General features: G+C 37.4%; 1 protein-coding gene across 1 annotated transcript; it reads right to left on the bottom strand.

The window, feature by feature from the left end:
- Positions 1–203: 203 nt before the first annotated feature.
- Positions 204–2761, bottom strand: LOC142528444 (uncharacterized). Its single transcript, XM_075633497.1, has 4 exons — positions 2615–2761; positions 2107–2212; positions 672–1544; positions 204–556 (listed from the first exon to the last, which is right to left on the bottom strand). Exons 1-4 carry the CDS (start codon positions 2759–2761, stop codon positions 204–206), a joined length of 1479 nt encoding a protein of 492 aa, XP_075489612.1.
- Positions 2762–25093: the final 22332 nt, after the last annotated feature.

The following is a 25093-nucleotide window of genomic DNA, read 5'->3' as shown; positions in this document are numbered from 1 at the left end:
CAGTCTATTTTTGGAAGTGGGTACTTATTCTTGATTGTGATTTTATTCAGCTCCCTGTAATCAATACATAATCTCATATTTCCATCTTTTTTCTTCACAAATAGGACAGGAGCTCCCCAAGGAGATACACTTGGTCGGATTTGTTTCTTATCCAACAGCTCTTGGAGTTGATCTTTCAATTCCTTCAATTCTGTTGGAGCCATTCAGTAGGGTACTTTTGATATTGGTGCAGCATCGGGTATCAAATTGATTTCAAATTCTACTTCTCGGTTCGGAATTTCTCCAGGGAGTTCTTCAGGAAAGACATCTGGAAAGTCTTGAACTATTGGAATCTCTTTTAATGCAAGCGTAGTTTCTTCATTTACCTCATTTATCATTGCTAGGTAAACTTCTTCTCCACTTTTCATGGCTCTCCAAGTCTGAGAAGCTGATAGGAGGGATTTCTGTTTCTTGACTTTGCCATGGTAAATGACCTCTCCTTGGTTTGGAGCTTGAAGTTTGACATTCTTCGTTCGGCAATCTACTAATGCATGATTTTTGGATAACCAATCCATTCCTAGAATGACGTCGAACTCCACCATGTTCAGTTGTATCAATTCCTTTTTGGAATAGGTGCTCATTGATACAGATTTTACACTTTCGGTGCACTCTATGTGTTTCGATGGTCTTACTAGTAGGAGTCGCTACTCTAAAGGGTTCGGCTAGTATTTCAGGTGTAAGGCCTAGTTTCTTAGTGAACCTTTTAGATATAAATGAATGAGTAGCACCACTGTCAAACAACACATAAGCTGGCATTTCATTGATAAAAATGGTACCTGCCACGACATCATTTGCATCATCTGCTTCTTCTTGAGATATTGCAAACACACGAGCGTTGGGCTTATTCTCCTTTGGCTTGTTGGGGTTAGCATCAAAATTTGGCTTGGTCCCTTTCTTTAATGGCTCGGGACAATTAGCGATTCGATGCCCTAATTTCTCACAATTGAAACATGCCCCAGTATGTCTGTGGCATTCCCCAGAATGACGACTATTACATTTGGAACACATCTTTAGTTCTTGGTAGGTTGGGTGGGACGAAGCACCTTGGAATGACCCATTGGACTGATTGGGTCTCTTGAATGGTTTTTTCCCGTGAGATGACTGTCCAGTAAGAGGTCGCTTATTCTTGTTTTCGTCCTCCCGACGCTTGATGTCTGTCTCCGCTCTTATTGCTGCTCCCATTAAATTAGCAAAGCTTGTAGGTTGGTAAACAGCTAAGAATGACTGAATATGGCTGCTCAATCCCTTCTTGTATCTGTGCATCTTCAGAACTTCATCTTCCATGATTGTCGGGGCATAGGTTCCAAGGTCATTGAATCGGGAGGTGTAATCTACCACTGACATGTTTAGAGTTTGCGAGAAGTTTTCAAACTCACTCAAATTCTGCAATCTGACCTCGGCGGGAAAGTACTGCTTGAGGAATGCGTCTCGAAAGCGCTGCCATGTGATTGGTCCGGCAGCTGTCATGGCTGGAGAGACTGTTTCCCACCACTTACTTGCTTTGCCTTCAAGGAAAGGCACTATCACTAGGGGTGTAAACGAACCGAACACGTTCACGAACTTTTCGAGCCGGTTCGAATTCGAAATTATCGAACTCGAGCCGAACTCGAACATGTTCGAATATTTTTCGAATCGAATTCGAGCTAAAATTATATTGTTCGATTGTTCGCGAACTGTTCGCGAACTTTAGCATTATATTTAAAAATAAATAAAATATTATTAAGTATATATATATATAATATATTATATATAATATTATAATATATAATATATATAATATTATTCGAGTTTGAATCGGATTCGAACTCGATTCGAACTCGAGCCTCAGTTCGAATCGAGTTCGAATCGAAAATAATAAAAGTTCGAGTTTCGAATCGAGCTTCGAATATGTTTATTCGAATTCGAGCTCGAGCTCGAATACTGAAAATTTCATAAAATTCGATTCGATTCGATTCGTTTACAGCCCTAACTATCACCTCCACTCTGAGTGCATTGGGTATCTCGAGCAGTCGCATATGTGTTTCCACGTTTTTCAGCCAGTTTTGGCCTAGCTCGGGATCTGCGTGCCTGGAAATGTTGGGCACCTATTTTTGCGGAGGGACTCGTAATGGAACTTGATCCCGCCCTGTGGTGGAGGTGGGGGTTGCTGATTAGCATTGGGGTTTCCCAAGCCCTGAATAGTTGTTGCCACTATGGTGGCTATGGCCATCAAATCTGCTTGGCTTAGGCCCACTCTGGGAGGTGGTGGCGGTGGATTTCCGTCAGGATTTGGATTTCAATTATTGTCGTTGCGGTTGTTTACGTACCGCGGGTTGCGATTGGCTCGTGGAGGTCTTCCGGCCATTTCCTACAAGCGTACAAGTTTCTAAGATATTTGTTGCACGAACTGATAGAATTCATTGCATAATTTGTGCGAAAATAAATTGACGTCAACAAGTAATCAAAATAACAGCCTTTATTGATTTCTCAAATAAACGTAAACAACTGAATGGAAATTTACTGGAATGGAAATAGCAATAACGGAAAAGAAATGGTCCTAACAGTAGCAATAGGCTAACACACTCTAGCCTAAAACCTCTCCGTCTCCTACTGCCTCCACTGGCACTGGCACTAGTTCTTCAGGTTCTGGTTCTTCCTCCTCATCTACCAGTAATTGCGCCACTCGATGCTGGAGCTCGTCCTTTTCCTCTATGAGATGGGCCAACTCACTCTTTAGTCCCATTATCTCTGTCCTCTGCTTGGTTGAGAAGTTGGCGACCGTGCTACACCTGATTCCTGAGGGGATCTACCTGCTTGATCAGGCGGGAGCTAACAGTCTGAGAGATTGATCATGGCTGCACAAGACTCCCTCAATCTCTGCTCGTTCACAGCACCCTTTTGCTTCTCCTACTGCAACTCAGTGGTATAGCGCTCTATGTCCTTGCGAAGCCTTCCCTCCCGGTACTGGATCGCCTCGATGTCCTCTCTTAGTGCAATGTTGTCGCCCCTCAACTGCTCGCACTGGTTGATAGCCTTGCCCAGTCGCTCACTATATTCGTCCTTGGCCGAAGCCAGCTCCTCACATTCTTGTACTTGTGCTGCTAGCTGGGCCCTAAGGCGCTTGATCATACGGCTCTGGTAGTTGAGGGCAAGCTCTTTCATGCGGAGAGCAGCTTGAGCTCGAGTGCGGGGTCGATGGTTAGGCCTAGGGGCTGATGGAGCCATTTCCTGAACTCAAAAAAATGAAAAGGCTCAAAGTAGATCAATCATATAGAGTAGAAAGCAGTAAAATGTAGGAATAGAAATTCATCGAAATGTTTCTAAAAATGGAAATTTTCGGGATATGCACATGGATGGAGAGCATATGTCGAGAGTATTCCATAACAATCGACGGAATCGAAGAAAAAAAAACGCGGTTTCGAAAGCCTAAACGAAGGAATTTCGTGATTTCAACCCCTACTTCACGACGAAGTGGTGAAAATCGTTCGTTGGGCTGTTTCGGAGAGGATAGCATTGGCCGATTTTAAAATTCCACCGAAAATTTTCTGAACAATTTTCTTCCCAACCGGATTATGAACCTGGTGTGCTCTGATACCACTTAAATGTCACGTTCCGAGACCGGGGTTAGTCGACACCGACGTTGTCTCACAATCACATAATTTCAAAACAACAAGCCTCGTAGTAATTCGCAATAACCAGTCTTTTTCATAACAAGTAATCGTCTTTACAATGCAATGGAAATAAAATGCGGAAGCGTAATACATGATGATAAAATTAAAAGACATGATAAATTCGACTGGTCTCAAATGGATTTGCTTCATCACCATCCCCAAAAGTAATCTTGCTCTTCATCCTTGATTTGTCCCTCGTTCTTATCTGGGTGGAAATGTAAGGGGTGAATATTTTGGAAATACTCAGTAATTGTGGGTCGATCGTGCATAACAAATATCGAGGATATACAAACGAATGATTTATTGTAATTTCAATATTAAGCATGTTGAATCAAATACTAGCAAAAATACGAATATAGCACTGAAAATCATCTCATTTTCTATTGTTTACTGATCAGTCCCCTATATGTTACTCCTCTAAGGGGCGAGGCCAAAGGAACGGTTATTATAACCCACCGCATCAGGGCCTAAACAAAGCATATCAAAGTTCGGAATTTCCTTTACCATTTCTAAATCAAATCGTTACAGTGCATTTCAAATAATTCAACATGCTTTCAAATATTATAACTGATATCGAACAACGAATAATTCAAGGGATTTTATACCAAATGAAAACGAATAAATTATGCCGATCGAATTTTCAAAGTCATATTTAATTTATTTCGAAATATATTATGCTCACTTAAAGAGAAAGTAAGAGAGCCAAATCCTTTATATAATAATTTATATATTCAAGAGTCCACTTTAAAAATAATCAAATAAGTGAACCATATTTATTAAAAGAGTATAAATACCAAGATCACTTAAATAAATATAAGTGTGCAATTTTATTTAATAATATAAAAAACAAAAGAAAACAAAGGAGAAATCCCACTTACTTTCTAAAGAAGATAATCGAGAATTGATGAGTTTGTGGGGAGGATTTGAAGCTTCAAGTGGCTACTGGTCCAGGGACAGCAACTTGCTGTTGCACAGTTCAAAGATGACAGAGAAGCTTCGTGAATTTGCTGCAAGAGGGCTCCGACGGAAGTTAAAAAAAATGGACAAAGATTGGCTTACTGGAAAGCTTCGGAAGTGGTTGAATCTAGACTTCAAAACGCTGCGGCAAAGCTTCGAACTTGGGGCTGAATTCCGGCTTTGATCTTGACCGAAAATATGCTGCTATCACCTTCGAAAATGGACCGAATCTTGGTCTGGAAAAAGGGCAGCAGTTTGTTTCGAACAGTTGCGGAATTCTCGGGATTTTGGACTGCTTGTTTGGTCAATCTTCTCGGCTATTCCTGGATAAACTTCGGGCAGCAACTGAGCTCGAAAGAATGAGCAGGAACTCGGTTGATGCATGGGAATTAACAATGACAGCAACTGGACTTCGAGACGCTACTACAATGCTTCGAATTTGGCCAGGAAATTGGATCAAGAAATCTGTTTTTCAGCAGCTAAACTTTCGAGTTCTTGCAGCTACGGGGAGGGAGTTTGCAGAATGATAAGGTGGGTTTACTACCTTCGGTTCTTCTTATATAGAGGCTTGAATGACCAGCTACAAAGGTAAGTTCTCATCACTCCAAGAATGTCGCTGATTGCTTAATTGAAGAGATGATTGCACTTTTCTCTCCCGAATGAATGTGGCCTCTTCTTGATTCAAGATACACGCCCGAGATTCAAGATGTAATGGAGAGTGATTTTGGTTCATCCAAGATTGGTGCACTTCAATTCCTCCTCTCATAATGCATGGTCTTCACAATAATCATATTTGATTATTTGGGGATGTCAAAATATATAGTTTGAAGTTGATATTGAGTGGTCTTTGATAATGATATTTGTGAAGTAAAGATGCGATACCTAATTTAATAATAATAGTACCTAATTCGACTCCATGGATATTATCGAGTGGCATTTGGTAATGATACCAATGAAAACTATTAACTTCAAACTACATTTTTTTTACATTCGTGAAGTAAAATGTAATACCTAAAAATGTGACATATTACTTATTTGATAATGGCATTCGTGAATTAAAAAAATGATACCTAAAAATGTGATATTAAAAATGTTTAATTTGACATCTCCAAATAATCGGATATAAGTATTTGTGGGGGTAAAAACAACTATTTGCAACTCGAATTAGGTTTTTCTTGTACCGATTTAGGTATTACATTTTTACTTCACGAATGACACCATAAAAAATATTATCTTCAAACTATATTTTTTGACATCATCAAATAATCAAATTTGAGTTTTTAAAAGATAAAATTAAGTATTTATGGACTCGAATTATGTATTATTTGTATTAATTTAGGTATCAAATTTTTACTTCACGAATATCATCATCAAAGTCCACTCAATATTACTGTTAGACTTAAATTTGTTGTGGAGATGCTAGTAAAAGTGGAGATGCTAGTAAAAACCAATAGATGCTGGCTTAGTACAAAACCAGTAGATGTAAAATAGCATAAAACCAGAAGCACTTGTATCGAGCTAAAGACCAGTAGCAGCACTTGTCAAGTACTGCTTCTTAGCTAAAATCATAACTAGAAGGGATACAAAACTCGAAATATACACTATAAGAATTTTGCGTATCTCAAAGTCTTTAAATATTACCGTTGATCTATTAACATGATACTAGCATTTATTGCTTCATTAAATGCCATTAAATGTTGTACGAAAATATTTAAGACGGTTTACCATTTTTAGTATGAACTGAGACTGATTGCTTTAATGTATTCGGCAGGGTCCATTTTCGGCAATAAAGCTGAACCACTGAAAAGTCAAAAGAGCCGTTCAGATTTTAACGTTGGATAAAGTCTATATATATGGAGACGAAGCACTTTTCAAAGGAGAGAAGTGGAATGAATCTAAATCAAAGAATATCATTTGAGCATCGCTAGAACTTTCAGTCATTCCAAAAGCTCAACACTGAAAAAGCAGCACACGCTTCATTGCATACTCTTGATCATTGAGATCATATTGTGCTAGCTATTTTCGTTATATCTTCTCAAGGTATTCATTTCACTATTTCATTGATAGAAGAATTTGTAACTGGAAAAGAGTCTTTTCCAGAACTTAAGATCATTCAAGAAGTTGAGTTGTAAAACTAAGAGTTTCGATAGGCGAAGGGTAAGTCCTGTTGAAGTGGGTGTGTACAACTGTTGTATTGTATTCACCAAAGTCTTTTGGTGATACCTTCTGGAAACAGAAGAAGGAGAGACGTATAAGATTCATCTTCGAACTTCCAGAAACAAACCTTGTGCCATCTACTGTTTTTCTGTTTCACTATTTTTCACCTACTAACCAACAGATCGTTTTCGCACATTATCTTGTGATCTGCTGGTCTTTAAACTTGAACAAGAATCTGCTAGTATCTTTAACAGGACTCTAGCACATCATTCCGAAAAATCGGTTAAGTTTGCCGTTGAGTTTATTCAACCCCCCCTTCTAAACTCAACCCGATCCTCAACAAGTGGTATCAGAGCAGGTTATTCTTGTTCTGAAAAATATTTAACAGACATGGCTCACTTCAGCAAAATTCCAATGTTCTCAAAAGAAGACTTTGATGATTGGAAAATCAGAATGCAAGCCCATCTTGCAGCTCAAGATGATGACATGTGGTATGTCATCACAAATGATCCATTAAAGATCTTAAAGCCAAATCCAGCTATTGCTATCACCGAAGTCGCACCTCAGATGCTGGAAAAACCAAGATATGAATGGACAAGTGAGGACAAGAAGAAAGCCAATCTTGACAACGTTGCGAAGGACATTCTGTACAAGACACTTGACAAAAATACCTTCAGCAAAATCAAGATGTGTCCTACTGCAAAGGAAATCTGGGAAAAATTGATTCAGATCTGTGAAGGAAACGAAGAAACTAAGGAAAACAAACTTTCTGTAGCCATGCAGAAGTTTGAGAATATGAAGATAAAGGCTGGAGAAACTATGAATGAGTTTGATGAACGCTTCAGCAGCCTTGTCAATGAATTCACAGCTCTTGGGAAAGATTTTGGCAACAGGGAAGTTGCATTAAAGGTAATGAGAGCCCTACCCAGAGAATGGGACGTCAAAACGATGGTAATGAGAGCTTCCAGGGATCTAAACAAGTTGGAACTGCATGACTTGTTTTCAGATCTGAAGGCATATGAGTTTGAACTTGAAGTTCGAAGTGGAGAAGAGCCCTTAGCAATTCTACCAACCAAAGCTCTCGCAGCTACTACTGCTACAGTTGTCCCAAGTTCATCATCTGCTACTGCTATAGAGAATACTTCTGAGAGAAGTGCTGAACAGATAAGCAATGATGCAATGTCATTATTTGTTAAGAATTTTTCCAGATTCATGAAAAAGAATCACAGAATATTTCAAAGTCTCAACCGCAATTTCAAAAAGGAATCACCCTTTGGTGATATGGCATGCTTTAACTGTGGAAAAGTTGGACATTTTATTGCTGATTGTCCAAAACTAAAGAAGGATGACCAGAAGAAGAAGGGTGTCAAACGCAATGATAAAAAGAATAGAAGAGACAGAAAGGCAATGATTGCAGAAGAAAGTAAGTCCAAATGGGCAGACTCAAGTTCTGAATCTTCTGATTCTGAAAGCCATTCAAGTGAAAGTGATGAAGATGAGATCAAATGTCTGATGGCAAATACTGAGTCAACCTCGACATCCAGAGAGGAATTTGACTTTGACTCTGATGAATTTACACGCACTGATTTAGTCAATGCATTACACGACATGGTAGAAGAGTATTCTAGACTTTCTCAATCATTCAAGGAAGTTAAAATTGAAAATCAGAACTTAAGAGATCAGAACAGTAAGTTAACTTGCTTGCAAGTAAATAGCTGTAATGATCTACAAGTTGAGATTAGTAAATTAAAAACTGAGAATGAAAGAGTAATAGCAGATTACCAGACGATGCTTTCGGAAAATCAGAAGTTATCGCTACTGGTGAATGCTTGGAACAAGTCCTCTATTTCACTCGAAATGATGCAAGAGTTACAAAAACAATCTGGAGACAGGAGTGGTCTCGGATTTTGTAATAATGAAGGCACTTCTGAAACGAATACTAAGCCAAAACTGGATATGTGCAAAGGAAAGTACATTCACTTTGTGAAATCCAGTGTGGTACAGAAACCAGAAGTACCTACTGCTTCAATTGAGAGGAATGTAAATCAGATGAACAACAGGATGCATTATGGTCTGGGTTATGTTAAACCTAAGGAAAGAGTTGACCAGAGTTCTGGATCCAGTAGAGGATTCAACTCAGGAAGACAATTTTCTATGAAGGTTAACAGCTACCAGTACTACAATTCTAGACCTGTTCAAAAGAGATACAGGACAGACAATAGAAACAGAAGGGAAGAACAAATTTTTAAGATGCATAATGTGAGAAATAACAGACCCTTCGTTGCACACACCTCCACGGATACCCGAAGTACAATAATTGTACAAATGTGGGTTCCAAAGGGACTAATAAGGCTTGGACCCAAATAGATTGGGTACCAGATAATAAAATTTGTGTTTGCAGGTACAGGTAAAGAAAACCAAGATCAGTAGCTCAACATGGTATTTGGACAGTGGATGTTTCAGACCTATGACTGGACAAAAAAGTCTACTATCAGAAATAGTGAGTTGTGCTGGTCCAGAAATAACCTTTGGGGACAACTCAAAAGGTAGAACCATGGGTAAGGGTAAGATTATCCATGGTAACATCACTATTAAGGATGTGCTCTTAGTTGAAAATCTTTGTTATAACTTGATCAGTATTAGTCAATTATGTGATAGTGGTTTTTCAGTAGCATTCCAGAAGCACACTTGCACAGTCAAAAATGCTGATGACTTTACTGTTCTAACCGGAGTTAGAAAAGGCACCACCTATAAAATTTCATGGAACATAGATCATATCATTGCTCCTACATGTTTAGTTGCATCTCTAAGTGATAAACACTGGCTGTGGCACAAGAGATTGAATCATCTGAATTTCAAGTCTATCAACAATCTCAAAAATCAGAACTTAGTCGACGGATTGCCAGACATAAAATTTGTTAAGAATCATGTATGTTCTGCATGTCAACTTAGTAAGCAAGTAAGATCTAGTTTCAAAAATAAAGGCAGCAAATCATCCTCAAGATGTTTAGAATTATTGCATATGGACTTATTTGGTCCAATTTCTATCATGAGCTTAGGGGGAATGAGATACACCCTTGTTGTTGTTTATGATTTCTCTAGATTTACTTGGGTAATCTTTCTTGCTGGAAAAGATCAAACCAGTAGCCTTCTGATCAAACTTCTGAAAAAGATTCAAAATGAGAAATCAGTCTCTGTCATTAGAATCAGAAGTGATCGAGGTACTGAATTTACTAACAAGGCTCTTGAGATATATCTAGATGAACAGGGCATTCATCATGAATATCCAGCTGCCAGGACACCTCAACAAAATGGAGTAGCTGAGAGGAGAAACAGAACACTTAAAGAAGCTGCTAGAACAATGTTAGCAGATGCAACATCTCTCAGCGCTTCTGGGCAGAAGCTATTAATACTGCTTGGTACCCACAAAACAGAACAATGATCAACAAGAGAAACAATCAGACTCCTTACGAAATATGGAAAGGAAGTAAACCGAATGTATCTTACTTTCATGTTTTCGGTTGTAGATGTTTTGTGCACAATAATGGTAAAAATCATTTAGCTGCATTTGATTCAAAATCGGACACTGGTTTATTTCTTGGATATTCAGCAGTTAGTAAGGCATTTATAATTTTCAATAATAAAACACTCAATGTTGAAGAATCTATTCATGTTGTCTTTGATGAAGACAGCAGTGCTCCCGAGATTACTAACATATCTAATCTCAGTAACAGGTTAGACATGGTTCATCTGGAACTAGACAGTGAAGATGATGCAGAAGCAAGTGTTAAGGATATTCAAAATCCAGAACCAGACATTCATATAGCAGAACCAGCAGCTGGCACTTCAGAACCAGCAGCTGACATTCCAGAACCAGCAGCTGACATTCCAGAACCAGCACCTGAACTTCGAGAACCAGCAGCTGATATTCCAAAACAATCTAATGCTTTGTATGAAGATAATCTAAATCCTTTTATTTGGAGAAAATCTCATCCTCCATCTTTGGTGATTGGAAATCCAGCAGCTCCGCTAAGGACCAGAAGACAGATGATGAATGAATACATGCATACTGCTTTTATTTCTCAAGATGAACCAAAGAAGATTGAAGAAGCTCTTCTGGATCCCAGTTGGATAGAAGCTATGGAAGAAGAGCTGAATCAATTTGAGAGGAATAAAGTTTGGTTTCTAGTACCTAGACCATCTCACCAAGCTGTCATTGGAACCCGGTGGGTATTCAGAAACAAACTAAATGAGGAAGGAACAGTTGTAAGAAACAAAGCAAGACTGGTTGCACAAGGATTCAGACAAGAAGAAGGAATAGACTATGATGAAACCTTTGCACCAGTAGCTAGGCTCGAAGCCATCAGAATATTTTTATCCTTTGCTGCTTTCAAAAATTTCAAAGTATATCAGATTGATGTGAAGAGTGCGTTCCTCAATGGTTTACTACAAGAGGAAGTCTATGTTGAACAGCCTCCAGGTTTTTCTGATCATCTGTTACCGAATCATGTTTTTAAATTACATAAAGCATTGTATGGTCTGAAACAAGCACCTAGGGCTTGGTACGACACACTTTCACAATTTCTTATTAATCATGATTTCATCGTTGGTACCGTAGATAAGACTTTGTTTACCCTAGTAAAAAACAAGCACATATTATTAGTTCAGATTTATGTTAATGATATCATATTTGGGTCAACTAACCCCAAATTATGTGCAAAGTTTGCTAAGTTAATGCAGGAACAGTTCGAGATGAGCATGATGGGAGAATTAACATTTTTCTTAGGACTTCAAATCAAGCAACTTGATACTGGAATCTTCATAAATCAAGCTAAGTATACAAAGGAACTACTGAAAAAGTTTGGGATGGAAGCATGTTCTGCTGCTTCCACTCCTATGAGTTCGTCTACCAAACTTGATAAAGATGAAGGGGGAACTCCAGTAGAGGTAACTCAGTATCGAGGTCTTATTGGCTCATTGTTATATCTTACTGCCAGTAGACCCGATATTATGTTTGCTGTTTGTATTAGTGCGAGATTTCAATCTAACCCCAAACAATCTCATTATATTGCTGCTAAACGTATTTTGAAGTACTTGAAAGGAACTCAAAATGTAGGCCTCTGGTATCCCAAGGACTCGTCGTTTAATCTTATTGGATACTTAGATGCTGATTATGCAAGATGTAAACTGGATAGGAAAAGCACAAGTGGTTTTTGTCAATTTCTTGGTGATAGGTTGATCTCCTGGTTTAGCAAAAAGCAGACTTCCATAGCCACGTCTACTGCAAAAGCAGAATATCTTGCTTTTGGAAGCTGTTGTTCTCAAATACTTTGGATACAACAACAACTTAAAGACTATGGAGTTCAAGCCTCTGAATCACCTATATTTTGTGACAATACCAGTGCAATTGCTATATCGCATAATCCAGTACTCCATTCCAGAACTAAGCACATTGATATCAGACATCATTTCATTAGAGATCATGTGCAAAAGAAGAACATTTGTCTGGAATACGTTCCTACTGATCAGCAAGCAGCAGACATATTTACGAAACCTCTGCCTGAGAATAAGTTTTCTTATTTTCGAAATACACTTGGATTGATAGACTTAACTTAATTATTTGTTATCTTCATCTCAGTTATATATATTGTGGCTTAATTTTGTTTTGTTGTTCAGTCTTAGTTTGCAGAAAATAAAAGCTGAGCGAAAGAGACAATCAGTAGAGAAAATATAAAATTTCATAAATAATAAAAGCGGGAGCGTATATTCTTTACATTTTTTTTAACGTACTCCCTCCAGAATGCCAACCAAGTGGTCAGCTCTCCGGTGGAGGTACGTAGAAACTCCTCTGAAAAAGCAATCTTTTTCAGAGTCCTCTACTCCTTTAAGAGCGTGAGGAGGTAGACGCCATCATCAGAGAAGACGTCTTCGCTGTCAGCACTATGGAGACGTCGATAATACTTCTCCATTGCTACCAGCTGTTTGGTAGTAGCCAACAACCCATCTTCAAAGGTGGACTGAAGCTCCTGAACCTTAGTTCAGGTGGCAAGTACTTTTTCCTGCACCTTGTCTTCAATCGCTTGCTTCCTTGTAGCGGTCACCTCTTTCATGAACTCCTCGGCCAAATCAGGACTATTCTCTCTTGCCATTTTGTTTAAAAGTGATTGTATGGCTAACCTCTATGCTTGTATTTATAGATGATAAACCAGGTTCCAGAGATCGAGGTAATCATAACTTTAGCATGAAATGCGAAGCGTTCTGAATCAAGCCATCGACGGTTCACTTACCAAGATGTGACATTTAACAATTACATTAATTTAGGGGGAACATTATTCCGATTATATGTGATTTTTGTCAGATGCAAAAGGTGATTTGTCTTTTTAACAAAACAAGGCATTCTTTATCTTCCAGTAGAAGCTATCATAGGACGACCAACTTCCTTCTGAATTTATCTCATTATCTATCAGTTATTTATTTTATTCAGTTAACATTGAGTTATTTGCAGAAAGGAATAAAGGAACACCAAGTACTTCAACTGAAATTTTATTAGAAACCATTCCAGTACATTGAACGATGCAGAAGTGAAAAATCTCAAGTCTACAGAACCGTCTTCTGATTTAAACAGACTAAGTTTTTTTTATCCTTTATTATTTTTATTATTATTGTCTAACATTCATTAAAAGCACTAGATAAACAAAATATGTCAAAAACAAGAACATTCTTTAATAAAACAAGAAGCATTACATTGAGTTTATCTACTACATTTTGTGGATATCAGCAGTTTGAAGTACTTTTCTTGTTGCAAAGTACTTCAGCAGAAACCTATCTAAAGACTAAGGATTTCTAAACTGAGGATTTTCTTCCTAATCCTTATAACTTGGAAAAGGATGGTCTTCTTCGAAAAGAATCCAGCAAGCTTGGGTCTTGCCAGCACCAATGTATTGGAAAAAGATGTCTTCAAACATCTGCTTACAAAAGACTTCAAGTTGTCTTTGGAATTCCTCTGCTGATTCTAACGATTCAGATATCATATCCCTGCATTTATTAGTTGCATTTATCGAGGGGGAACAGTATCTGAGTCAGACTAAGATTTTCTTATCCTTTTTAGAAAACAGATAGAATGTCTGTCTTTTTGATAAAACAACAAGTCTACTGGTTTTAGCAGTAGACGTTACCATAAAACGACAAACTCTCTTCTGTTTTTCTTTTAGCAACCGCCTCGGACAGCCCGCCATTTTTTTTTTTGAAATGAGTAGAGTAACTGACACACCTGTTTCTCTCTCTATATAAACCTTAAACATATTGACACGTGTCCCTATGTTTACTGACGGATGTACATTTTGTTTTTAACCGTTCATTTTCTTACATTGCTCTTTACGAACTCAGATTATTTCCTCGCATCTACTGATTTCTCGCATCTACTGCAAATATACCTCTAATTTCTTTCAAACTTAGAAATGGCCGCAGCTTATACTTTGAATGCTTATCAGGTGAATTTTGCATCTGTTCTCACCATTAAGGATGAGAACCTTGTTAAGATGTTCAAATCATTGGAAAAATCTGGACTTCGCCAATTCTTGGAATCGCCTGCTATTATCTACAAGTCTGCTCTTCTAGATTTCTATGCCAAAGCAGAAGTTGTCGAAGGAAAGATTAACTATACACAGGGAGATGCATCAATCTCCATTGATGCTGCATTTCTCGGTTCCACCTTCTTTCTACCGATTTCTGGACCTTCCGAGCTTTCGGATATCACAAAGGAAGAAATTTCTACTGCTTTAACCATATTTTCAGCTACTGGTGAAGAGCTCTCACCTTCCTGCTTCAAGAAGCTACTGAAAATTGAGTACCAGGTACTCGCTGATATCGTGGCAAAAGCCTTGTCGGTTAAGGCTGGAACATTCGACAAACTGACCAAAGAAAAGGTTCAAGTGATGGTGGCCATCATTTAAGAAAAGAAAGTGGATTGGGGTCGCTTTCTGTTTCGAATTATGAAGGATATGATTCTAAGGAAATGTACTGGATTTGCTGTGCAAATCAGTAAGATGTTGAAAGATGCTGGCTTTTTCCTGGCACAACAGAAGAGGATGGCTCTTCGGTCACCATGACTTATGCTGATAATGTGCTTGCCTTAAGGCCAAAGCCAACAGTTGGTGAATTTGTGGCCATAAAGAAGGAGATTGGGGAATCTCAGACTGAGGGGCAGAAGAAAATCAAAAGAAAAAGAGCTGTGGTTTTGTCTGATTTTGACAAAACGGAATCTGGAGAATCAGCAGCACCCACTCAACAAGCCTCACTGCCTCCCACCCCATCCAAGAAGAAGCCTCGCACAAACATCCGCATCAAGAAAATAGCAGCTATTGCTGAATTAGAGAATGTTCCTCTTCGACAAGTTTTTCTATCAGTTGTCCCATTCACCAAAGCTAATGCCGTTGAATCAGGGCCTTCAACTGCTCCAAGTTTCAGACCAACTTCTGGTGTGGTCATTAGAAAATCTGCTACTGGTTCTTCTGCTTTTAAACCAGTAGTCCCTGCTACTTCTGAAAAAGGGAAAGAAAAGATTACTGAGTTGTCTCAGTCACTGGTGGCAACATCAACCATTCAAACAACAATTGATCTTCATCCCGAAGAAATTGATAATTCAACCAGAGAAGACATGAAATTCTTTGACGATTGGCTCGAGGTAAGAGTCTACCATCCAATCACTTTTTTGAAAACTACCGGTGTTTATACTCAAACTGTGGAAAATGAGAAAAAGGTTTTTGTTGCTGCCAACACACAAAATGTGATAGAAGCCATCAATCGCCGAAGCTACATTCTGGACAAAATCAAACATAAGAAGATAGACACTATTCTAACAACGTTGAAGTCAAATTTTGACTCTACTGGTCCTACTGCTTTTCATGATCAGAATGTCATTCAAATTTTGTCGGAGCAGCTGACGATTCTATCTAAGCAAATTGTTACTAAGGAAAAGGCTTTTTCTCAGCCTCCAAAATTCAGTGTCACCACTGTCCCCACCATTTTGAAGACTCAGTCAGTTGAGGAACCGGCCAAAGCTTCTTTTGAAGTCAAGGTCTCCAGTACTCCTGTACATCAAGAAGCTCCTACTCAATCATCCTCTCTGATTTCTGTTCATGATCTGGCATCGGTTTATGAGGTGATCGAATCGATTGTGCAGACTCAAGCAGCACAGGATGACACAATGCCCGTTACTTCTACCTCTGCTGATCATCCTCCAGTCCAATTCATTCCAGAATCTGCCACTGCTACTGCCACTGCTACTGTTACGGCTACTGCTTCTTCATTTCTTCCAGAGCTTGAGCATTTTTCAGAAGATCATCAAGCTGAAATGACAACTTTGTTGCATACTTCACCGTCTACTGTTGAGCCACAAGCCATACCTGAACCTGCTGCTGATTTGCAGCAACCAGAAGAAAGGCCAACATATCAATCTACTGCTTCAGAAGGACCTTCTACTGAACCAGAACCAGCTGTTATCACTCAAGCAGAAGTTGCACACTCTACTGCTCTTATTATTCCTTCTCTGCAGTCTCCTGAGCGCATCGCCAGAATGGAAGACATTAAACTACGATTGCTTGCAAGAACCCCTTCACCAGTTGTGGAACCATTTGATTTAGAGTTTCAGATTGATAATCTACAAAAGGAGCTACAGAATCTTTCTGATATAGTCAAGCGGCTATCTCGTGAGAATGCCGTAGAAATCAGTGGTGCTCAATTTTTCCGAGACCGTATGTCCAAGGAAATACATAAAACGGCGGAATCTGTGCATAAAATGAATGCTGAAACCATTGTTTTTCGACAAGCTATATCCAGAAGTTCCAGTCAGCTCATGATTGCTCAATCTGACATACTTACCCGGCTCACCGAGCATGATGGCCTTTTTCGCTCAATCTCCACCACCATGGACCTAATGGATGCCAAGATCGATTCTCAATCTCAATCTCTCACCGCTCTAAATGATCGAGTTTCTAATCAGGCTCCATATCTGGAGATGTTGACTAATGGCATTCACAACTTATCTGGGCGAATGGATGACTTAATTGCTAGGGTCATTGCCGATGATGCCAAAAAGGGGAAAGAAGATAGAACTGGAGATAGAACTGGAGCGAGTAGCAGCAGACCTCATTCTTCTGGAAGGGATCAAAATCCAGATGAAGTTACTTTCAGAGATATTGGAACAAATTAGTTTTATTTTCTTGTCTTAACTAATTTGTGCTTTACGTGATTTTTCTGGATAATAAATATTTTTATCTGCTTCGTAATCTGTTTTATCTATTCATCTTAACGTCTAAGGAACATCTAGGTTTTGGCATCACCACAAAAGGAGAAATTGTTACACTTAAATTTGTTGTGGAGATGCTAGTAAAAGTGGAGATGCTAGTAAAAACCAGTAGATGCTGGCTTAGTACAAAACCAGTAGATGTAAAATAGTGGAAAACCAGAAGCACTTGTATCAAGCTAAAGACCAGTAGCAGCACTTGTCAAGTACTGCTTCTTAGCTAAAATCATAACTAGAAGGGATACAAAACTCGAAATATACACTAACAGAATTTTGCGTATCACAAAGTCTTTAAATATTACCATTGATCTATTAATGTGATACTAGCATTTATTGCTTCATTAAATGACATTAAATGTTGTACGAAAACATTTAAGACGGTTTACCATTTTTAGTATGAACTGAGACTGATTTCTTTAATGTATTCGGCAGGGTCCATTTTCGGCAATAAAGCTGAACCACTGAAAAGTCAAAAGAGCCGTTCAGATTTTAACGTTAAATAAAGTCTATATATATGGAGACGAAGCACTTTTCAAAGGAGAGAAGTGGAACAAATTTAAATCAAAGAATATCATTTGAGCATCGCTAGAACTTTCAGTCATTCCAAAAGCTCAACACTGAAAAAGCAGCACACGCTTCATTGCATACTCTTGATCATTGAGATCATATTGTGCTAGCTATTTTCGTTATATCTTCTCAAGCTATTCATTTCACTATTTCATTGATAGAAGAATTTGTAACTGAAAAGAGTCTTTTCCAGAACTTAAGATCATTCAAGAAGTTGAGTTGTAAAACTAAGAGTTTCGATAGGCGAAGGGTAAGTCCTGTTGAAGTGGGTGTGTACAACTGTTGTATTTTATTCACCAAAGTCTTTTAGTGATACCTTCTGGAAACAGAAGAAGGGGAGACGTAGAAGATTCATCTTCGAACTTCCAGAAACAAACCTTGTGCCGTCTACTGTTTTTCTATTTCACTATTTTTCACCTACTAAATAACAGATCGTTTCCGCACATTATCTTGTGATCTGCTGGTCTTTAAACTTGAACAAGAATCTGCTAGTATCTTTAACAGGACTCTAGCACATCATTCCGAAAAATCGGTTAAGTTTGCCGTTGAGTTTATTCAACCTCCCCTTCTAAACTCAACCCGATCCTCAACAATTACCTTCAAACTATATATATGGACATAAAAATTAATTGAATTTTAGCATTTAGGGAGTAAAATCAAATATTAGTAGACTCGAATTAGATACTTTTTGTATTAATTTAGATATCACATTTTAATTTCACAAATGACACATCAAAAGTCACTCAACATTACTTGAAACCATGTTATTTTATATCCCAAAATAATCAAAATTGAACATTAAAAGGGTAAAATCAAATATATGTGAGATCGAATAATGTACTATTTGTACCGATTTAGGTAACACATTTTTAATTCACAAATCTCATCATCAAAGTCCACTCAATATTAATTTTAAAATATATATTTTGACATCATCAAATAATCAAATTTGAGTATTTAAAGGGAAAAATCAAGTATTTGTGGGCTTGAATTATGTATTTTTTTTATTAATTTAGGTATCACATTTTTATTTCATGAATGTATCATCAATGCCACTTAATATTAACTTCAAACTAATTTTGGAGATCCTCAAATAATTTGATATGAGTATTTAAGGAGTAAATTCAAGTATTTGTAGATTCAAATTACATACTCTTTGTATCAATTTAAGTATCACATTTTAACTTCACAAATGATATAATCAAAAGTAACTCAATATTACTTGAAAATATATTTTTTTACATCCCAAAACGATAAAATTAAGTCTTGAAAGGTAAAATCAAGTATATGTGGGATATAATTAGGTATGGTTTGTACCAATTTAGGTATCACATTTTTAATTCACAAATCTTATCATCAAAGACCGCTCAATATTAACTTCAAACTATATATTTTGACATCCTCACATAATTGAATTTGAGTATTTAAAGTGTAAAATCATGTATTTGTGGACTCGAATAATCTCTTATTTGTATTAATTTAGTATCACATTTTTACTTCACGAATGTCATCATCAATGCTACTAAATATTAACTTCAAACTATATTTTCACATCCCCTAATAATTGGGTATGAGTATTTATGAAGTAAAATCAAGTATTTGTAGACTCGAATTATATACTCTTTGTACCAATTTAGGTATTACATTTTAACTTCACAAATGACACCATCAAGAGTCACTTAATTGAGTTGAAACTCAAATATTTTCTTACACATTCGAAGTATTAAAATAGTCAAATCAAATATCTGGAACCCCAAAATAAATATGTTATCGGCCAAAATAAGTATTTTTTCTTATTCTACGTTGAGTGAGAAACTATGTTTTTTCAAAAATTAGATGATATGAAAAAGTCATCTGAATGCATTTTCAATGAAAAGACCAAAAATTACTGAATTTATGGTGATCGCTCGAAGATCCAGTATTTTCTTACACATTTGGAATATTCAAATATTCAAATCAAGCTTCTGGAACTCCAAAATAAGTACTTTATATGTCAAAATAAGTATTTAATCTTATTTCATGATGAGTGATGAACTATGTTTAAAAAAAATAAAATGACATGAAAAAGTCATCATAATGAATTTTTCAGGAAAAGACCAACAATGACTGAATTTATGGTGATTTCTCGAAAATATAGTAATTTTTTTTACACATTTGAAATATTGAAAGAGCGAAATCAAGTACCTGAAACCCCATTATAAGTCCTAATTTGGTAGATGGAGAAGACTCAGTTATTTTGGTGGATAAAATTATATATTTATTTAAATAATAAGAGGGAAAAATTATAAACTTATCTTTGTATGGAGGTGAAAATAGGTATTGATTTGTAAAAAACATTATCTAGATATTGAATCTTAAATCAAATGTGCAGAGATATTTTTTTTTTTCAAATTTACCTTTTTCATAATTGGATAGGTAATCTGAAAAAAACTATTTATTCTTAAATTTGTTAATAAATTTTTTTATTGTTGATAATAATGATCCATTAAAGATCTTAAAGCCAAATCCAGCTATTGCTATCACCGAAGTCGCACCTCAGATGCTGGAAAAACCAAGATATGAATGGACAAGTGAGGACAAGAAGAAAGCCAATCTTGACAACGTTGCGAAGGACATTCTGTACAAGACACTTGACAAAAATACCTTCAGCAAAATCAAGATGTGTCCTACTGCAAAGGAAATCTGGGAAAAATTGATTCAGATCTGTGAAGGAAACGAAGAAACTAAGGAAAACAAACTTTCTGTAGCCATGCAGAAGTTTGAGAATATGAAGATAAAGGCTGGAGAAACTATGAATGAGTTTGATGAACGCTTCAGCAGCCTTGTCAATGAATTCACAGCTCTTGGGAAAGATTTTGGCAACAGGGAAGTTGCATTAAAGGTAATGAGAGCCCTACCCAGAGAATGGGACGTCAAAACGATGGTAATGAGAGCTTCCAGGGATCTAAACAAGTTGGAACTGCATGACTTGTTTTCAGATCTGAAGGCATATGAGTTTGAACTTGAAGTTCGAAGTGGAGAAGAGCCCTTAGCAATTCTACCAACCAAAGCTCTCGCAGCTACTACTGCTACAGTTGTCCCAAGTTCATCATCTGCTACTGCTATAGAGAATACTTCTGAGAGAAGTGCTGAACAGATAAGCAATGACGCAATGTCATTATTTGTTAAGAATTTTTCCAGATTCATGAAAAAGAATCACAGAATATTTCAAAGTCTCAACCGCAATTTCAAAAAGGAATCACCCTTTGGTGATATGGCATGCTTTAACTGTGGAAAAGTTGGACATTTTATTGCTGATTGTCCAAAACTAAAGAAGGATGACCAGAAGAAGAAGGGTGTCAAACGCAATGATAAAAAGACTAGAAGAGACAGAAAGGCAATGATTGCAGAAGAAAGTAAGTCCAAATGGGCAGACTCAAGTTCTGAATCTTCTGATTCTGAAAGCCATTCAAGTGAAAGTGATGAAGATGAGATCAAATGTCTGATGGCAAATACTGAGTCAACCTCGACATCCAGAGAGGAATTTGACTTTGAATCTGATGAATTTACACGCACTGATTTAGTCAATGCATTACACGACATGGTAGAAGAGTATTCTAGACTTTCTCAATCATTCAAGGAAGTTAAAATTGAAAATCAGAACTTAAGAGATCAGAACAGTAAGTTAACTTGCTTGCAAGTAAATAGCTGTAATGATCTACAAGTTGAGATTAGTAAATTAAAAACTGAGAATGAAAGAGTAATAGCAGATTACCAGACGATGCTTTCGGAAAATCAGAAGTTATCGCTACTGGTGAATGCTTGGAACAAGTCCTCTATTTCACTCGAAAAGATGCAAGAGTTACAAAAACAATCTGGAGACAGGAGTGGTCTCGGATTTTGTAATAATGAAGGCACTTCTGAAACGAATACTAAGCCAAAACTGGATATGTGCAAAGGAAAGTACATTCACTTTGTGAAATCCAGTGTGGTACAGAAACCAGAAGTACCTACTGCTTCAATTGAGAGGAATGTAAATCAGATGAACAACATGATGCATTATGGTCTGGGTTATGTTAAACCTAAGGAAAGAGTTGACCAGAGTTCTGGATCCAGTAGAGGATTCAACTCAGGAAGACAATTTTCTATAAAGGTTAACAGCTACCAGTACTACAATTCTAGACCTGTTCAAAAGAGATAAAGGACAGACAATAGAAACAGAAGGGAAGAACAACTTTTTAAGATGCATAATGTGAGAAATAACAGACCCTTCGTTGCACACACCTCCACGGATACCCGAAGTACAAGAATTGTACAAATGTGGGTTCCAAAGGGACTAAGAAGGCTTGGACCCAAATAGATTGGGTACCAGATAATAAAATTTGTGTTTGCAGGTACAGGTAAAGAAAACCAAGATCAGTAGCTCAACATGGTATTTGGACAGTGGATGTTTCAGACCTATGACTGGACAAAAAAGTCTACTATCAGAAATAGTGAGTTGTGCTGGTCCAGAAATAACCTTTGGGGACAACTCAAAAGGTAGAACCATGGGTAAGGGTAAGATTATCCATGGTAACATCACTATTAAGGATGTGCTCTTAGTTGAAAATCTTTGTTATAACTTGATCAGTATTAGTCAATTATGTGATAGTGGTTTTTCAGTAGCATTCCAGAAGCACACTTGCACAGTCAAAAATGCTGATGACTTTACTGTTCTAACCGGAGTTAGAAAAGGCACCACCTATAAAATTTCATGGAACATAGATCATATCATTGCTCCTACATGTTTAGTTGCATCTCTAAGTGATAAACACTGGCTGTGGCACAAGAGATTGAATCATCTGAATTTCAAGTCTATCAACAATCTCAAAAATCAGAACTTAGTCGACGGATTGCCAGACATAAAATTTGTTAAGAATCATGTATGTTCTGCATGTCAACTTAGTAAGCAAGTAAGATCTAGTTTCAAAAATAAAGGCAGCAAATCATCCTCAAGATGTTTAGAATTATTGCATATGGACTTATTTGGTCCAATTTCTATCATGAGCTTAGGGGGAATGAGATACACCCTTGTTGTTGTTTATGATTTCTCTAGATTTACTTGGGTAATCTTTCTTGCTGGAAAAGATCAAACCAGTAGCCTCCTGATCAAACTTCTGAAAAAGATTCAAAATGAGAAATCAGTCTCTGTCATTAGAATCAGAAGTGATCGAGGTACTGAATTTACTAACAAGGCTCTTGAGATATATCTAGACGAAAAGGGCATTCATCATGAATATTCAGCTGCCAGGACACCTCAACAAAATGGAGTAGCTGAGAGGAGAAACAGAACACTTAAAGAAGCTGCTAGAACAATGTTAGCAGATGCAGACATCTCTCAGCGCTTCTGGGCAGAAGCTATTAATACTGCTTGCTACCCACAAAACAGAACAATGATCAACAAGAGAAACAATCAGACTCCTTACGAAATATGGAAAGGAAGTAAACCGAATGTATCTTACTTTCATGTTTTCGGTTGTAGATGTTTTGTGCACAATAATGGTAAAAATCATTTAGCTGCATTTGATTCAAAATCGGACACTGGTTTATTTCTTGGATATTCAGCAGTTAGTAAGGCATTTATAATTTTCAATAATAAAACACTCAATGTTGAAGAATCTATTCATGTTGTCTTTGATGAAGACAGCAGTGCTCCCGAGATTACTAACATATCTAATCTCAGTAACAGGTTAGACATGGTTCATCTGGAACTAGACAGTGAAGATGATGCAGAAGCAAGTGTTAAGGATATTCAAAATCCAGAACCAGACATTCATATAGCAGAACCAGCAGCTGGCACTTCAGAACCAGCAGCTGACATTCCAGAACCAGCAGCTGACATTCCAGAACCAGCACCTGAACTTCAAGAACCAGCAGCTGATATTCCAAAACAATCTAATGCTTTGTATGAAGATAATCTAAATCCTTTTATTTGGAGAAAATCTCATCCTCCATCTTTGGTGATTGGAAATCCAGCAGCTCCGCTAAGGACCAGAAGACAGATGATGAATGAATACATGCATACTGCTTTTATTTCTCAAGATGAACCAAAGAAGATTGAAGAAGCTCTTCTGGATCCCAGTTGGATAGAAGCTATGCAAGAAGAGCTGAATCAATTTGAGAGGAATAAAGTTTGGTTTCTAGTACCTAGACCATCTCACCAAGCTGTCATTGGAACCCGGTGGGTATTCAGAAACAAACTAAATGAGGAAGGAACAGTTGTAAGAAACAAAGCAAGACTGGTTGCACAAGGATTCAGACAAGAAGAAGGAATAGACTATGATGAAACCTTTGCACCAGTAGCTAGGCTCGAAGCCATCAGAATATTTTTATCCTTTGCTGCTTTCAAAAATTTCAAAGTATATCAGATTGATGTGAAGAGTGCGTTCCTCAATGGTTTACTACAAGAGGAAGTCTATGTTGAACAGCCTCCAGGTTTTTCTGATCATCTGTTACCGAATCATGTTTTTAAATTACATAAAGCATTGTATGGTCTGAAACAAGCACCTAGGGCTTGGTACGACACACTTTCACAATTTCTTATTAATCATGATTTCACCGTTGGTACCGTAGATAAGACTTTGTTTACCCTAGTAAAAAACAAGCACATATTATTAGTTCAGATTTATGTTAATGATATCATATTTGGGTCAACTAACCCCAAATTATGTGCAAAGTTTGCTAAGTTAATGCAGGAACAGTTCGAGATGAGCATGATGGGAGAATTAACATTTTTCTTAGGACTTCAAATCAAGCAACTTGATACTGGAATCTTCATAAATCAAGCTAAGTATACAAAGGAACTACTGAAAAAGTTTGGGATGGAAGCATGTTCTGCTGCTTCCACTCCTATGAGTTCGTCTACCAAACTTGATAAAGATGAAGGGGGAACTCCAGTAGAGGTAACTCAGTATCGAGGTCTTATTGGCTCATTGTTATATCTTACTGCCAGTAGACCCGATATTATGTTTGCTGTTTGTATTAGTGCGAGATTTCAATCTAACCCCAAACAATCTCATTATATTGCTGCTAAACGTATTTGAAGTACTTGAAAGGAACTCAAAATGTAGACCTCTGGTATCCCAAGGACTCGTCGTTTAATCTTATTGGATACTCAGATGCTGATTATGCAAGATGTAAACTGGATAGGAAAAGCACAAGTGGTTTTTGTCAATTTCTTGGTGATAGGTTGATCTCCTGGTTTAGCAAAAAGCAGACTTCCATAGCCACGTCTACTCCAAAAGCAGAATATCTTGCTTCTGGAAGCTGTTGTTCTCAAATACTTTGGATACAACAACAACTTAAAGACTATGGAGTTCAAGCCTCTGAATCACCTATATTTTGTGACCGGAGTTCAGCTCTCCGGTGGAGGTACGTAGAAACTCCTCTGAAAAAACAATCT

The sequence above is a fragment of the Primulina tabacum genome, chromosome 16 (genome assembly GCF_025594145.1).
Source record: "Primulina tabacum isolate GXHZ01 chromosome 16, ASM2559414v2, whole genome shotgun sequence".
Lineage (NCBI taxonomy): Eukaryota > Viridiplantae > Streptophyta > Magnoliopsida > Lamiales > Gesneriaceae > Primulina > Primulina tabacum.
The sequence above is the reverse complement of the archived record's forward strand: the minus strand, read 5'-3'. Positions and strand labels throughout refer to the sequence as shown.

Bases quoted from the DNA above. Each gene is read 5' to 3' on its own strand.
- LOC142528444 (XM_075633497.1), bottom strand. From the start codon at position 2,761: ATGGGACTAAAGAGTGAGTTGGCCCATCTCATAGAGGAAAAGGACGAG. The intron at 2,213-2,614 runs GTTTTAGGCTAG...ACAACTATTCAG, and splicing joins AGGCAGTAGGAGACGGAGAG to GGCTTGGGAAACCCCAATGC. The intron at 557-671 runs GTAAGACCATCG...ACGTCATTCTAG, and splicing joins TAGAGTAGCGACTCCTACTA to GAATGGATTGGTTATCCAAA.